The following is a 17332-nucleotide window of genomic DNA, read 5'->3' as shown; positions in this document are numbered from 1 at the left end:
TCAAAAGACAACCTTAAAAAATTTAAAATACTCAATTAAGTATAAATAGTTATTTTATTCCATAAACAGTTTTTTTATTTTTATTTCATCAAGCCATTTATATTAACGTTGAAGCCTTTATATTCAAAGAGTCAATATAATGCACAGGAAAATAGAGAAAACAACTACAATTACATATTCGTTTAAGAAGGTGATGAATGCGTGTAAAGGTGACTTAACTATTTATTTATATTTATTTTTAGGATGAAAGTGAAATACATGGTTGGGGCTTTTCGGTTTCATACTTAAGAACTTTATTGACATGTTAGAGCTTATAACACTTAAATCAATTTATTAACTATATATTCTTAAAGTCGGGGTTTTAGTTGAAATAGTCTCTCTATCCTTTGGAATAAAAGAAATGTTTGTCTTTGTTCACCCTCCCATACCATACTAGTGGCTTTTGATATGCGTGTGATTTTGTTGACTTAAGTATTTTTGTTTGTTATATAAAATAAAAATAAAAAAAAAGAGTTGATTAAAGAAGTTTGATCTATAAGGTCAAAGAACAACTTACATCAGCATCGTTAATAGAGGGCTCCACGATCATATTATGTGTTAAAAGGATAATAAAAAAAATAATAATTAAGTATGTGTGTAACCTTTTTAATCATTCCAAACTAAAAAAGGGCGTTGGTTTTTGCAAGTTAAAGAATAACGTATCATATCAAATAAGGGTGTTATGTTGTTTGGGTTCTAACTATAGTTGGGTGTACTGCTAGTTCAATCAGGCAACGACAATTGCTTCGGGAAGGGTTTCAGGTTTCTTCAACGTAACATCCAAACACCCTTGTTTCAAAGTCAGACAAGGTCTCATGGGTCTGACCATTTTCTCTTTACATAAACCGAATTAGACCCGTAAGACCCAAACCGATCAGACCTGGTTTTTTACAATAGAGTCAGGTCCCGAGACCTAAGAATACCCTATTGTGAAAAAACCGGGTCCGATCGGTTCGGGTCTCACGGGCCTTACCCGGGTTATGTAAAGAGAAAATGGTCAGACTCGCGAGACTCGATCCGGATCAGACCCAGTCATTTATAATAGGGCCGGTTCCCGACCCTATTTATACCATTAACCGGGTCTGGGCTGAGTCGAGTCTCGCGGGTCTGGTCATTTTCTCTTTACATAAACCGGATAAGACCCGTGAGATCCGAACTGATCGGACCATGTTTTTTTACAATAAGCTCAGATTCCGAGTCATGAGAATACCACTAATGAGCTATGAAAAATGTGTAAATTGAGAGTATCATTCTCATTAATTATTATTATTATTATTATTATTATTATTGATAATAATAATAATAATAATATATAAAATGAGTTTGGGACCACTAATGCCAGCAGAGGTAGTAGCTTGCTTTGTTGTTGTTGTTGTTGTTGATAGTGACATATCCGGTCCTTTGAAATAAATTACGCGGTCTTAACATTTTAACCCCTTTCTCTTCTCTTTCATCACTGTCCTTTCTTCTTCTTCTTCTTCTTCTATGGCGATCTGAGAACTGAAACTGACACAATTAAACCTTCAATTCACATCCAATTCTATCCAATTTCTCACTCAATTTCATCAATTTCGTCACCGCAGTCGGCCTAGGGTTTATCAGTGATGATAGAGATTATGTCGGCGTTAGATTCAATAGATGCGTTGTTGTTCGCCGTTAGTAGAGCTCTATGTACTCCGTTCGCCGTGTTCCTTTACATTCAGGTAAAATTTAATAATTATAATTATTTTATTTTACGATCTGTTAGAGTTTTGATGATAATGTTATGTTTTAGTTACAGTTCTTTGTGCTAGTTTGGTCTTGCGGTTCGTTATATGGATCTGGTGATTATTTTGTTGTATTAGGTTACACTCGCGTGTAATGCTTATGGTGAATTGTTGTGGTTAGATGAGATGTGATGGTTTAAAGGCGTGTTCGGTTACGGAAAGTGGATTTAACTCGAAATTAGTAGTTGTTTGAATGAACTTTTTTGCTATTTAGGTTTTAGTGTTTAGGTGAGATGTGATGTGATGGTTAAGAGGAGTGTTCGGTTACGGAGCTTGGATTTAAGTCGAAATTAGTTGATGACTTGATGTTTGAATGAACTTTATTGAAATGAAGTTTTGGTGTTTAGTTGAATTAGGTTAATGCTTAAGATTATTATTTTTTTATGTGTGGATAGATGAGATGTGATGGTTAAGAGGCGTGTTTGGTTACGGAACTTGGATTTAAGTCGAAGTTAGTTGATGTTTGAATGAATTATATTGGAATTTAGTGGTTAAGCTCGCGGGTAATGCTTACGATGAAATTTAATGTGTAGATAGTTGTGATGTGATGGTTAAGAGCGTGAAGTTTATGGAACTTGGATTTAAGTTGAAGTAAGTTGATGTTTGAGTGAACTTTATTGAAATTAAGTTTTAGTGTTTAGTTGAATTAGGTTAAACTCGCGTGTAATGCTTATGATGAATTTTTCTGTGTTGATGAGATGTGATGGTTAAGTGCTTTGTTAGTTTACGGAACTTGGATTTAACTAGAAGTTAATTGATTTTTGAATGAACTTTATTGAAATTTAAGTTTTGGTGTTTCGTTGAATCAGGTTACACTTGCGTGTAATGCTTATGATGAGTTTTTGTGTGTTGATGGGATGTGATGGTTACAGAACTTGGATTTAAGTCGAAGTTAGTTGATGTTTGAATTAACTTTATTGAAATTTGAGTATTAGTGTTTTGCTGAATTAGGTTAATGCTTATGATGAATTTTTTTGTGTGGATAGATGAGATGTGATGTGATGTGATGGTTAAGAGCCGTGTTCGGTTACGGAACTTGGATTTAACTCGAAATTAGTTGATGACGTGATGTTTGAGTGAACTTTATTGAAATGAAGTTTTGGTGTTTAGTTGAATTAGGCTAATGCTTATGATGAATTTTTTATGTGTAGATTGATGAGATATGATGTGATGGTTATATGCCTTGTGTTCGGGTATGAAACTTGGATTTAAGTTGAAGACTTGAAGTTAGTAATTAGTTGTTGTTTGAATGGAGTTAATTGCAATCTAAGTTCAAATGTTTTGTTGAGTTACAGTATTAGACTGCACTCGCGTGTAATGCTTATGGTGAATTTTTGTTTGTTGGTGAGATATGATGTGATGGTATAGTGACGTGTTTGGTTATGGAAGTTGGATTTAAGTCGAAATTAGCTGATGACTTGATGTTTGAATGAACTTTATTGAAATGAAGTTTTGGTGTGTTGTTGAATTTGGTTAAACTCGCGTGTAATGCTTATGATGAATTTTTGGGTGTAGATGAGACTCATGGTCCTAAAATGTAACTCGAAATTAGTTGTTGTTCGAATGAACTTTATTCCTATTTAGGTTTTAGTATTTTGTTCAATTAAGAACGCTATGTTTTGGACTGGTCAAGCACTCAAGCTGCGAAAAAGCACATGCAAGGTTTAGATTTGGTACTTTGTTTAGAGTTAAAGACTTATTCGGAGTCTGTTTAGTGAATTAGATATACTCGTGTGTAAATGTGTAATGCTTATGATGAAATTTTGTGTGTAGATGAGATGTGATGGTTAAGTGCTGTGTTCGGTTACAGAACTTGGATTTAACTCGAAATTAGTTGTTTGAAAACTTTATTGCAATTTAGGGTTTAGCTTTTTTTACAATTAAGAACACTTGTTTGCAGATGTGGTACTTTTCAGAATTAAAGACTGATTTATAGTCTGTTTAGCTGAATTATGTTACACTAACATGTAATGCTTATACTGAATTTTTGTGTGTTGATGAGGTGTGATGGTTAAGTGCCGTGTTCGGAAAGTGGATTTAACTTGAAGTTAGTTGATGTTTGAATGAATTTGATTGAAATTTAAGTTTGTGTTTTGCATAATTAAGAACACTTTATCGGTTTATTGAATTAAACAAGCACATGCAAGGTTTCAATTTGGTACCTTTTTAGATCAAAGGCTAATTTGGAGTCTGATTTAGCTAAACATCAACATTTTTGCGTTTTGTGGTTTTTGTTATATGGTTGAGTATTGGAGTCTGGATAGGTTCAATTTATGAATCTAGGTACTGAAAGTTAGTCTACTAGTAATTAAAGTGAAACGATACATCGGTGTTCTTGAATACAGGGAGGAGCAAAATTTTTGCTAAACTGATGTGTCTGTCACAATTATCCTTTCTTAACCGCGTGGCAATTTCCTTCCTTATTGTAGATATATCAGTGATTTGGAATTTTGTTCAGAGTAGAGTTTGATTCATGACTTTGTATATTAACAGCTGCACAACAATTTAGTTAGACATAGGTATTAGTGGATAGTTGTAAACTTGTAATGTGCAAGTGTGTATTCATGACTTTGTATATTAACAGCTGCACAACAATTTTATTAGACATAGGGTTCTGGTGGATTGCTGTAATGTGTGCAAGTGTTCATTCATGACTTTGTATATTAACAGCTGCAGAGTCATTTTTATTAGGCGTAGGGATTTAGTGGATAGTTGTAATGTGCAAGTGTGCAACAATGAAATTGTTTGTTTAGTGCTTGGCCTGCAACAATATAAAATTCTATTTTGAATATTTCCTAGGTTTTAGCTTGACCTGCTAAAACAGTTGTGCAAGATTTAAATATATACCATTTCGAGTAAATGTAGAATGCTATGACTGAAAGCAGATTATATTTGTTAATTGCTTACTGATTTGTTAAAGTCAACCTACATGCTATGTTAGAAAATGCACTCATAGTTCTACAATGTAGAAGCATCCTTCATCTAATCTGTAAGAATGATTAAGCTAAGGCTTGGATATTTTATGGGTTTAATGACTGAATTTAACATCATATGGCACTTTCGGTGTAATGTTGAATTTTTCAAAAAAGACTTTAATAAACTTATTTTGGGAGGCTGTCTTTTATATGAGGAAAATGTTAATGCTGCAGGGATGTGTAATATGCTTACTTCTGGCTGCTGGATGGGCTGGTGCAGCATATGTGAGGTATCAAATTGATATCTATAACCTATTTTTTATTTAGCATTTCCTACAAAACCCTTTTCTGTGTATATTACCTTTTGGTAAAACCTAATTTGAAATTTGACAAAAATTTATTCTATCGATTGCAGAAACCGAGAAATTAGACAGATGAAAAAATGTATGAAAGATGGCAACCCCTTTGGATTTCTTAGTCATGATATTCATGACCTTGAACATTCAACCCAGGCCAAACTGCCAGGTGTTACGGTTGTAATGCCCTTGAAAGGTTTTGGAGAACACAATCTGCACAACTGGAGAACCCAGGTACCATACAAAACGCACAAATGTAACTGTTTTGCATAAAAATGCAAATTCTCTACATATTTTAACATTAAGATGAATGCTTTTCTTCCCAATGATTTTTTGTAAGGGCATGTTCCACACATATAAAGTACATTAAGATCAAATTCAGTTCTGTGGATTACATGCGTGTATTGAAATGCCTCAAAATAAATGCAATAATTTATATTTGACATAAATGGCAAGTTTCGTTTCTGCAAAATTTCAATTAAGCTTATCCTTTACCTATAGAAAATTATCATAAAATATTGCTAATGTTGTATCTTAATTTTATTTTAAGAAGGCCAATTTTCATATTTGTGGCCATGGATAATTGCCATACCCTATATATCATACTTCACCCTTTTCGGGGACTTTTTTTTAGTTTTGTTTACTTACAAGTTTGGTATATTTTTATAATTTTATCATATACGGTTGTATTTTTTTTATACTTTTGACATATAATAATTTGAATTACTGCATGCAGTTAACTTCTCTTTATGGTGGTCCACTGGAGTTCCTATTTGTTGTGGATAGTACTGAAGACCCCGCTTATCACGCTGTCTCTCGTTTACTTCTAGATTTTAAGGTATTAAATATTGTGGACCACTAGCATGTTCTTATTTTTCTTACTTCAAATTTATTAACCGTTAAGAAATAAAGTTATGGGATTCTCGGTCGAGTTTAACTTCCATTTTCTAAACAACTTTGCATTTAATGTATTCAATTTTTAAATTATATACGAGTTCTAGCTTGGTTTATATTCTCTTCCTTACTTGGATGCAGGATGATGTTGATGCAAGATTAATTGTAGCGGGCCCATCCACAACATGTAGTCAAAAAATTCATAATCAGTTGGTATGCTGCAAATTTACTTCAGATTCATTTTTTTCTTTAATCTTTGCAACATTTTCTAATTTTGAAGTTACTTAAGGCTAGACTGCTTGCATGAACCATTCTAATTAAAAAAATATTAAGGTTAGTTGTAGTGAGTGAAAGTAGAGAGAGAAGATATTTTCGTAAGGTAATTCTGTCGAGTTAGAAGGGAGAGACAATCCTCTCTATATAAAGGCTCATACATACATCTAACTTAAGAAAACAGAAAAATCACCAACTCAAAGTCAACGCAACATAAAAGGTCAATGCTGTTTTTGTTAATCTATATTCACTGTTATAAACCTTTATAGGTTAGTTAATGGGTTCTAGGTAAATTTGCTATTTTAAAACTTGAGGCTAGAATAAAAAAACTATGAATTGCTTCAAGATTTTGTACTTCTTGCTACATCAGCATGAAACACAAACACTCTATGACTAGCAAAAGTATGAACTGTTTTCCTAATAAATAAGTTTTTAACATATTTTGTACTATGGTTTATACTTGCAGGTTGGTGTGGAGAAAATGCATAAAAACAGCAAATATGTATTGTTTCTGGATGATGACGTCAGACTGCATCCCGGGTCAATTGGAGCCCTGACTGCGGAGATGATAAAGAATCCCGAGGTATAATCATGCTGATGCACATTCCTCCCATCTACTGATAGATGGTACTCAGTTCTTGTATTTAATGTTTTTTCTGTCTTTTGTTTACAAAGTTCTACTAGCCTTAATTGCGTTCTTTTTAAATTATGCAGATATTCATTCAAACTGGTTATCCGCTTGATTTACCGTCAGGAAGTTTGGGAAGTTACTGCATTTATGAGTATCACATGGTAAAGCATATAAAAGGAATATTGCTCTTTCTTATGCCATGTGTTTGTAATTACTAGAAAATGACAATTTCGGTCTATCTACTTATAAATGGTTGATTGGGGGTTATGTTTATATCTAATGGGTACAAAGGAAACATGTCAAATGAGCTAAAAGTGTGTTTGTAATGCATAAAATGTTCTATCAATCTCATCAAAAAATAGATTATTATTAACACAGTATAGTTTTTATACATTCTGACGCTAAACATATTTCTTGTAGAAAAAAGTGTTTTTTGCAACCTCGACTCCCTTTGATATGTTGACAGAATCAGTTGTTATGACCAGTTATCCAGGTCATTTGACCTGTTCGTTTTTTAACCTCACCATTTGTGTTTAGTTAGCTTTTCTTTTTGTAATTACAGACTTTCTTTGTTTAATTTATTTATCTTAGTATCCTTTTAAGCTCTTAAGTTTTTGTTTATACGAGTAAGTAACACTGTTCTCCTTACAGCCATGCTCAATGGGATTTGCAACCGGTGGAAGGACGTTTTTTCTTTGGGGAGGCTGCATGATGGCAAGAAATTTTTATCTCATTTTAACTTGTAATTAAAATTCTGTTTATTCATCTATGGGAACTTTTTTCTTGTTTACAGATGCATGCAGATGATTTCAGAACTGACAAACATGGTGTTGTAACACAACTTTCTGATGGTGGTTACTCTGATGATATGACCCTCGCAGCTATATCTGGTAATCATGTTTTTTTAATTGTTTCTCTAGTTATTGATATTTTATTATCAAGATTTTGAGCAAGACTTGTGTTATGCTGTGGCTCTGTTTTATGTATGTCTTGAACGATATAACATTACAGATAGACCAGTAAACAAATCGAATATTCAGTGAACAGTATTTTTGTTCGTTTATGTTTGTTTGTTTATGTTCATATATGTTTCTTAGTTTATGTTGGTTTAAGTTTGTGTGTATAGTTATTCGAATTTTTGAGGTCCATTAACATGTAAATTTTATGAAGATAAATAGGTTAGTTTTACTATTTTTTAGGCTCAACAAATTGGTGCACGCATTTACTTTTAATTGGTGTTAGCTCAATTTTGTTCATCTATGTTTGTTCATCCGTGTTCAGTGATGTTTGGGTCGTTATGTCCGTTTACGTTCATGAACCGTTCATTTATACTGTTAGCGAACGAACATAAACGGACACAAACATGTTCATTTTCTTTTAATGAGCGAACGCCAACAACAAAACTTTGTTCGTTCAATCGTTCGTTCGTATTTGATTGTTTGTTCAGTGAACATGAACATGCCCTGGTCATGGCATATTTGAAGCATAATGTCTTCAACAAAACAGTATTTTTACTTAAATCTTTTTATTATATTTTATTTTGATGGAAAATCTACTCTCAGTTGCTCATATTTGTTTCTTTTTTCAGGTGCTCATAAGAGGCTCATTACATCACCTCCTGTTGCAGTTTTCCCTCATCCTCTTGCCAGCGATCTTACATTTTCAAGGTCTGAACATACAAAGTAGAACAATTATAGATAGTCTATGTGGCAAAACGGGCTGACTGGGTCACAGGTGGTTGGGTCAAAATGGGGAGAATTTGGGAGCCTGCTGGGTTGACTAGAAACACAGACACTTATTGTTTTTAGTATTACTGTAAAATATGCGTAAGAGTGATTTACACTTTTCGTCCTTTAGGTATATAGCAACTATCACCTTTTATATTTATATTTTGTCACAGTTTACGTATTTTCCATTAAGAGCGTTAATTGATTTTGTTATGTCTAGTTATATACATTGCCGGGAGGGCAATTTGACCATCTCACTAATTTACTTGAACAGTATTTCATTTCACTAGTTTACTTATTCAAACCCATTTCTTTTAATCTGCTTTTCCAAACTTTACTGGTTTAACACGTTAAGAGAGAACACATAACGTAAATCGACCTATTCATAATAAATGGGTTATAATTGCATCTTGTAGGACCATTTATTTAAGACCAACACCTCAAGTTACTAAATTTTTTGTCTTATAATGCTGTGTAGGTACTGGAATTATTTGAGGAAACAAACATTCGTCTTGGAGTCCTACACAACATATATAAACTGGATAATGAACCGATGTTTATTTTCTGTGCACTGCTATCTTTCTTGGGGATTTGTATCCCCGTACGTTATGGCTACTTTTCATATTGCAGCAGCATTAAGATTTCATTTCAAGGATAATGTAGCCGAAGATGTTCTCAACGCTAATGGTAAGTTCTCTTTTTCTTTCGCTCTATGTATCAGATTTGAGTTTACATAACATTTTGAACGTCTTTCCGCCCATTTGACTGGTTGGAGATAAAACTCGTAAACCATTCTACATTTGTTCATATTTCATATGAAAAGATTTAAATGCATTAACATTTTAATGTTATCGCTTTTTTTGTTAGGGTTGAGACTTGTTGGATTTCTTGTGATATGCACTGCCATTGAACTTCTTTCAATGTGGAATTTAACAAGAATCGAAGTTCGGTTATGCAACATGTTGTCTCCCGAGGCACCTCCACTCTCACTTAGTGCTTACAATTGGGGCCTGGTAAGTTTTCATATTCGTCTTTTCAAGACGTTTTGGCCAAAATGGTAACACACTTTATTTGTTATTATGGTGGATTATTAGTCAAACTTGAATTGATCCAGTCAAACTGATTATGACCAGGTCTTTGTTGCAATGGTGGTGGATAACTTCTTATACCCGATTTCAGCTGTCCGTTCACATTTTTCTCAGTCTATAAACTGGTCTGGTATCCGGTACCATCTAAGGAATGGGAAAATACACAAGGTGAGATTTAATATACTCCAGTTATAGTTATTTTAGCCGTCACATTCACGTAAATCTACTCTCGTTACTATAAGTTCTACAACTACGTCTCTCAAAGTGTACATATTGTTTCTTGGCCAACTTCCTTTCCAAAACCACTAGTTTTTCTATTATTGAAAACTGAAAAATATCATACAATAGATTAAGGGTGTGCAAAAACTGGTCTAGACCGAATGAACCAATGCCTCGGTCGTTATGATCTTTAATTCTGTTCTTGGTCTCAGCTAATGTAATATCCATTTTATTGTTATACTCGTTTTTTATAATTTTTACATTTTTAACCCATTTGACCTGCTGACCCATTTCATTTTTGTATTTGAAATGGGTCACATAGATTAGAAACGTTTCACTTTTATAATTCTAAGGTACAATATACTATGTTCCCCATACAAGTTGTAACAAAATCTCTATATTTAGTAGGCATTTAATTAAAACCCAACTTATAAAAACCGAAATGCAAATTAAATTTCAGTTGGTCAAATTTTTATATTTATAGCCATTTAACCCATTTTCTTAACTTTACTTAAGGCTTCTTTTATTTTTTAACCCGTTGACTTGTTTAGCTTATAAGAAATTAATGAAACAAGTAAAACAGGTCAAATGGGACAAGAAATATAAAATATAAAGTAGTTTTTTATTTGAGCCAATTTTGTCTTCTTTTGAACCGACCGACCATTACCCGGTCCGTTTTTCAGTCTCGACTCTCGGCTAATCATTTTCTCTATTAAATTAATTAAATAATTGTTATTTTATTATCAGATTGACCGAACAATGGAGAAGGGTAAGAAGTTTTCAGATTTAGCAGCCAAGCGTTTATACGGTCGAAAAGCCCAAAGCAAAATCTCGATTCTCGGTTCTTTATCAAGAAGTTTAGCCAACTGGAGACAACCAAAGAAATATGATGTGTAGAAAACGAACCCGATCTTTCTCAAATTGCTTGTGATCAAAATATTATCTGGTATTCAGTCCCAAAAATATAACCAGGTAATACAATTCATCCATCCCGATTTATGGTTTGATTCGGTCCATTAAGTAGCCATTCTTTCATGTCCATTCAAAAAAAAAAATTTCAATTCAATTGATTGATTCTTCAGCGTTAGCTGTAGTCACATTTATGTCTGGTTTTCGGTTTTGTAAGCTGTAAATTTGATTGTTGTGTAATTTAAAGAAACTACTGTTGCGTTTGTTTTTCGATTGGAAAAGTGCCAGATATTTTCAGTATATATTCTTTCTTTTTGTTGTAATCGGGCCACGTTTTGGCCCGTTTATTTGTAAACAGGTCAATTTCAGTTGTTGCATAAATTACATTATTTAAAAAAATATATATATCAAATGGTTAAATAGTATAGTTTTTGTAATCGTTTACGATACAAATGAACAAATTTCTTGACTAGCACATAAAAGTTACCCGTTTTGAACTTTTGAGCGATTGGCTCAATTCGGGCCCGGTTATAAATTTATAACCCGAGCCTGATGCCCCGATTACAACGTTATGCTTGTTTTTCTTTTACAATAGCATTAAAATTATTCTCTTCTAGATCATGACTTTAGGTCATGTATGGAGTCAAGAATCTGATTCTTTTCGAACCAAAATGAGAATAATATCGGTTTGATATCAAAGAAATCTTTTGTTTAAAGTTCACTTTTTTTTGAATTCGCAAAGGGCAAACTGGTAATTGAACACACTATCTAGAATACGTTAAGGTGCACAAAACAACCGGTTCCGGACCCAACCTGACGGTTCCTACCCGGACCCGGTGGAACCGGTTCTGCCAATACCTGGTCAAAACCCGACCCTACCCTACCCTACCCGAAACCTGTAAAAAACCCAAATGGAACCGGCCAAATACCCGACTATGCCTGGAACCGGTCCCTACCCGGACCCAGTTTTGACTTTTGTTGACCATATCTGGTTCCGGTTCCGGTTCCTGAGAATACCTGGTTTGAGCACCTCTAGAATACGTTTGTCACAAACATGCTCATATCTACGGTCTCACTTTTGGTGTTCGATCGGTATTGTAGGTTTATACAGTTATAATAAACGCGGTGTTTAATCGACGAAAGTGTAATATTTTAAACTCATCTTCCCTCCACCGAAAGCTAAATATGCCAAAGTTAAGAATATTGTTTAATGTCAAAAAGCATCAATTAAAGCCTTAATTCTCTCTTGTCTAAATTACCATTTTACCCTTGTCCATTCTACTATTCTTATATAACACATTCCATTTCAATATCACCATCAGGACCACAAGCAAACCTTACAACATGAGTTGTTGTGGAGTTAAGAAACCGAAAACGCTCTCCCCTCCCCGATCCCCACCACCAATGCCGCTGCCAACGACAACCAACAACTACCTGCAACCACGAACCGCCAAACATGAAACCGTTCTATCGATTCCTAGTTGTAAAGTCCATCTAATGGATGAAGGGGAAGCCATAGAACTCGCCACGGGTGACTTCAAGATCATTCAACTATCCGACGATGGCGTGCTACTAGCAACGGTAATCAAAATCAACGATGACCTTCAATGGCCATTAACCAAAGATGAACCGGTAGTGAAGCTTGATCCGCTTCACTACCTGTTCTCTTTGACCATCGATAAAGATGACGGTCCGTTAAGTTACGGTGTCACATTTTCAGATACCCTTTACGGGGATTTCAAGTCGTTGGATCGGTTCTTGAGAGAACATTCGTGCTTTTCTACTTCGTCGTCATCGAGAAAAACCGATATTGATTGGAAGGAATTTGCTCCAAGGATTGAAGCTTATAATAATGTTATTGCAAAGGCTATTGCTGAAGGAACTGGCCAGATTGTTAAAGGGATCTTTATATGTAGTAATGCTTATACAAACCAGGTTCGTTTTCGTATCGATATTCCTCGTTACGTACAAACACGTGTAGAGGTGACAACATAGTAGGGGTGACCATGGATCGATTCAGTTATTGAATATGTTGATTAATCACTAAAGCAAAACTTTTTAAAAAGTGAATACAACTTTGTTAATTTGCTCGTCCAAGGCGTGAAACCGACACATACATAATGGGTAGCGAGCCGTTTATGTAACAAAGTTTTACAATAAGACATAAGACTGAAATTACTAATATCTGTCTTATTGTCATACCTAGTCAAGTCATTCCAGGCTGGAGTTGACACCACTTATTTTCTGAATCTTATAAATATATATAACATAATTAACAAAATGATCTAATCATATAACACATCAATTTAGAAGACTAAATTAAGGTCATTTACCTAGTATGAACCAAAATGAGTCGGGTCAGATCGGGTCAAGACATGTAAGTTAATTAAAGTTTTGTTATGCATGGGTATATATAAGCATATAACACATCACTAGAATAAAATTTACAAGCTATGAATAGACATGGTAGAATCAATGCATAACCACTGAAGTAGAGTGATCAAACCATGATATTGGAAGCATTAAGTAGCCGATTTTAGGTGTATTGGTTTTATTAATCCCAACTATTATCTTTTGGTCGTTGCTGGTCCCAACTAACGAATTGGCTGATAAACGATCCCACCTTTTATCATATTTATTTCCAACAGTCCGCGATTAATAAAATTCAAACGCCGTTAGTTGCAGGTCGCTGGAAACACGTTTTTGGCTGGAAAACTCAATATTTTCGTCTTAAACATCTTTTTAACCTTGTTTTGGACCTTTAAGAACCCTTTTTCTAGTAAAAGCTAGAACCCTAGAAACATCGTCTGAATTGGTTGGTGGTGTTCAGGTTGAGTTTTCCGGCAAAAAATGTGACTTTTCCGGCAGAAATTGTTTTTTCCGGCGACATGAAAGTAATGACGTTAGGATTCTGTTAGTCACGTACCATTGGGAACAAATACGTTAAAAGATGGGATCGTCAGCAGCCAACTCGTTAGTTGGGACCGGCAACGACCAAAAGATGTTAGTTGGGATTAATAAAAACCAATATTTTCCTTTAATATATGATCATCTGATCTTCTTAAGTAACACTAATATACCGAAAGCAGGTGCAAAAGGGAGGTAATATGATCTTAAACCAAGCAATGGATGAAAAGAATGGCATCTCAAGAACTACTACTAATGAAAGCAACAAAATTAATGGTTCAAGAAAGGAAAATGGGATCAATAATAGCTTAAAAAGGTGCCATAAACCGCGGTTTTTATTATTATTATTTTTAACCTTTTGTGCTTGTTCTTGTATATTAGTATTGGATTTTAATAATCCCTATTGACTGGTATTGGCCGATAATAATCTCTATTCATTTTATCACCACTAGTGGTCCCAAATTTCAAAACATTGGCCCCCAATGGTCCCCCGTTAAGGACTTAACGACGTTATGCATTTTTCAGAATTTCAAACTAATTAGTTTTTCATCAATCAATTCGTATTCTCCTTCCTATCAAAAGCCATAAAAATTTAGTTTGAAATTCGATAAAAAGTATAACGTCATTAAGTCATTTTTAACGGGGGACCACTGGGGCCAATTTTGTGAAATTTGGGACCGCCGGTGGTGATAAAATGAATAGTGATTATTATCGGGCAATACCAGTCAATAGGGATTATTAAAATCCAAAAAACCTATATTATTTGGTCATTGAAATTACGTGCTGGTTTATTTCTAGTGTAAGAAAGCTTTCGAAGATGACTGAAAACATGAGTAAAGCGATGTTGAATGGTGTCGGTATAGCAACCGGGTCGGTCATGGGTCCAATGGTTCGGTCACAAGCCGGAAAGGCATTTTTTAGCATGGTTCCGGGGGAGGTCCTTTTAGCTTCTCTTGATGCAGTTAGTAAGTATTATTATTTTCGAACTTTCAAGTATAACAAGTAAAACATGTCGTGTTGTGCTAAATGGGTCATATAACAAGTAAAGCGTTTAACTAAACATTTAATTTTCTTAAATACTAACATGAACATGTTTAATAAGCTGGTTACACGACCTGACATGTTTAACATGATCAAATCTAACTAGGTCAATAACATGAATGACACCACATGTCACGTTTAACAATATTAAATATAAGCGGTTGAATAAAACGTTTAGCTTTATTGATATGATTTACTAAAGAGTAAACTGCGGTTTTCATCCCTGTGGTTTATCCAAATCTGCAGTTTTAGTCTAATAGTTTCAAATTTGTGATTTCGTCCCTATGGTTTCATTTCACTTGCAATTAAACCCGAATTCATTAACCCCGTTAAGTCTGGTCGTTAAACCCATCAACGTGCCCCTCAACTGAGGGGCATTTTTGTCCTTTTTCTCCTCAAATAAACCAAAATCTTAATTCGCGAGCCTCCTCACGTGAGGGGCTGGGTTGTATTTGGGGGAAACAAAAGGACAAAACTACCCCTCACGTGAAGGGCACGCTGATGGGTTTAACGACTAGACTTAACGGGGTTAATAAATTCGGGTTTAATTGTATGTGAAATGAAACCACAGGGACGAAAACCGCAGTTCACTCTTTGCTAAACATGGTTTAGAAATAACAAGGCGTAATTCATTAACACGAAAAAAAAGTTACCCATAAATTACGGTCCATATATTTAACTTTTAAACTTAAACAACCAAAAAACTACGTGGTTTTGATAAATGAGTTATAAACGTATCGTGTCAGCTTGTTAACCTATTTAACACCTTTAGTTAAACGTGTTATAGATAGGTTTAGCGGGCTGAACACGCTTAAACATGCTTTAAATCGTGTCATTAATGGTGTTTAATTCATTTAAACCGTTTTCTTATTTTTAGCTCGGTGTTTTAGTTTGACCATGTATCGATAAAACTAGACGCGAGTGAGTTGACTCGCTTTCATATTAATTAACTAATTAATTATTTACTTGTTAACCTCTAGATAAAGTGATGGATGCAGCTGAGGCTGCTCAAAAACAAGCCTTAACTGCCACTTCTGGTGCTGCAACTAGGATGGTCTCTGAAAGGTAAATACTAAAACTAAAGATGTAAACGGGCCGGGCTGGGCCGGGCTGTCTGCAGGCTACTTTAGACCGACTCACTAATGGTCGAATAGACCTGAGTTTAAACAAGCTCGGGCCAGCTCAACTTTATTTATACATATGTTTTTTAATTTATAAAATTTATATAATTTCGAGCCCAGCAGGGTTTCGTCTCACTGTGCGTTACGTCAGAGAGTTCTGCTCTTGTGGTGGCACGACTATCAAGTGGTAGTTGGAAGTATGGTTTCCATGGGGAACGCCCACCCAAGCCACACTCTGAAGCCAGTGTGAGCCCAGTTAAGACAACATAGTCTGGCCAGAGTGGGGCAACAAGACTCTCCAATTTGGGGAGTGTGGTGGCCTAAACACAAAAAAAGGAAGTCGGCTTTCTAAAAATAAAATAAAATAAAATAAAAAAAGAATAACTACATGCTATGTTACATATAAAAATTGTTACTATAAATATATTAAAAAAATAGTTATAAATGTTTGTAAACAAAAATACCTGGCAAATAACAACAAGCCGAACTCAAGACAAAAAAACTACTCACGAGTTGAGCACGAGCTTGTCTTGGCTTGTTTAAACCGCAATTAACCTTTTTCTTTATCTTATTAGAAACATTTATAAAAAACAATTTGTCGATTCGAGATTAAAAAACTATAAATACATTAAAAAATAAATAGTACTATATCTTATGTTATATATAAAAATTATAACTATAAATACATTAAAAAAAATTTATAAAGTATGTAAATAAAATAACCAAATACTTGACAAATTAATAACAAATGACCCGGATTCGAGATTAAAAAACTACTCATGAGTTCAAGCACGTCTCGGCTTGTTTACACTTGCAGTTAAGCTTTTGTATTTAATTTTTTAAAACGTTTAAAAATACAATTAGCCGCGATATTTTTCATCGTTGTCGGGTATTTACTATGTGCAAAACAGGTTTGGTGAGAGTGCCGGGGAAGCAACGGGTGACGTGCTTGCAACTGCAGGGCACGTTGCTGGCACTGCTTGGAATGTCGTCAAGATTAGAAAGGCAATGACTCCTGCATCCGCCACCTCCAACGGCGTTAGAAGGAATGTCGCTAAAATTCGTTAAATATTGTTATTATTATAGTTTATGTTGCTAAACACGAGTATAAAATACAAGATAACACTTGGATCAACTCGGACTTGTGTAATGTTATTAGTGCAACTCTAAAATAACCGATATTCCTTCGATTTATTGTAAATGTTTTTACTTAACCTAACTCGTTTACTGCAATTCTACTAAAATGCTACTAAAAATTATACTATATCATGCCATCCGGTGTTTTTCCAACAACCATGGTTGCTGCAGCAATGTCACGAAAAGTAAACGTGTGTGCTGCAATGTTTGCTGTTTGTAAATCTTTTGTAACCATCTATAGTCTTTCTTAGGATTCAAACAATAGCCGGCTTGGATAGGAAGGCAGGGTGGCCGACGGTTCCCGACCCG

General features: G+C 34.5%; 2 protein-coding genes across 2 annotated transcripts; both read left to right on the top strand.

Moving 5' to 3' along the window:
• The first annotated feature begins 1639 nt into the window (after window positions 1-1639).
• On the top strand, window positions 1640-11197 carry LOC143561185 (uncharacterized). Its single transcript, XM_077049310.1, has 14 exons — window positions 1640-1742; window positions 4955-5010; window positions 5136-5310; window positions 5813-5914; window positions 6112-6183; window positions 6710-6826; window positions 6958-7035; window positions 7526-7588; window positions 7668-7764; window positions 8463-8541; window positions 9080-9288; window positions 9469-9614; window positions 9735-9857; window positions 10656-11197. The coding sequence occupies exons 1-14, from the start codon at window positions 1644-1646 to the stop codon at window positions 10803-10805; spliced, it is 1566 nt and encodes a 521-aa protein (XP_076905425.1). The 5' UTR covers window positions 1640-1643; the 3' UTR covers window positions 10806-11197.
• Window positions 11198-12153: 956 nt separating this feature from the next.
• Window positions 12154-17067, top strand: LOC143561176 (senescence/dehydration-associated protein At4g35985, chloroplastic-like). The gene is made up of 5 exons (XM_077049298.1): window positions 12154-12752; window positions 13907-14040; window positions 14523-14689; window positions 15746-15830; window positions 16798-17067. The coding sequence occupies exons 1-5, from the start codon at window positions 12162-12164 to the stop codon at window positions 16952-16954; spliced, it is 1134 nt and encodes a 377-aa protein (XP_076905413.1). The 5' UTR covers window positions 12154-12161; the 3' UTR covers window positions 16955-17067.
• Window positions 17068-17332: the final 265 nt, after the last annotated feature.

The sequence above is a fragment of the Bidens hawaiensis genome, unplaced genomic scaffold (assembly GCF_021521415.1).
Source record: "Bidens hawaiensis isolate Kalapana, Puna unplaced genomic scaffold, B.hawaiensis_p1.1 tig00020589_1, whole genome shotgun sequence".
Lineage (NCBI taxonomy): Eukaryota > Viridiplantae > Streptophyta > Magnoliopsida > Asterales > Asteraceae > Bidens > Bidens hawaiensis.
The sequence above is the reverse complement of the archived record's forward strand: the minus strand, read 5'-3'. Positions and strand labels throughout refer to the sequence as shown.

Bases quoted from the DNA above. Each gene is read 5' to 3' on its own strand.
- LOC143561185 (XM_077049310.1), top strand. From the start codon at position 1,644: ATGATAGAGATTATGTCGGCGTTAGATTCAATAGATGCGTTGTTGTTC. The intron at 6,827-6,957 runs GTATAATCATGC...TAAATTATGCAG, and splicing joins AGATGATAAAGAATCCCGAG to ATATTCATTCAAACTGGTTA. The intron at 8,542-9,079 runs GTCTGAACATAC...AATGCTGTGTAG, and splicing joins AGCGATCTTACATTTTCAAG to GTACTGGAATTATTTGAGGA.
- LOC143561176 (XM_077049298.1), top strand. From the start codon at position 12,162: ATGAGTTGTTGTGGAGTTAAGAAACCGAAAACGCTCTCCCCTCCCCGA. The intron at 14,041-14,522 runs GTGCCATAAACC...GTTTATTTCTAG, and splicing joins ATCAATAATAGCTTAAAAAG to TGTAAGAAAGCTTTCGAAGA. The intron at 15,831-16,797 runs GTAAATACTAAA...TGTGCAAAACAG, and splicing joins ACTAGGATGGTCTCTGAAAG to GTTTGGTGAGAGTGCCGGGG.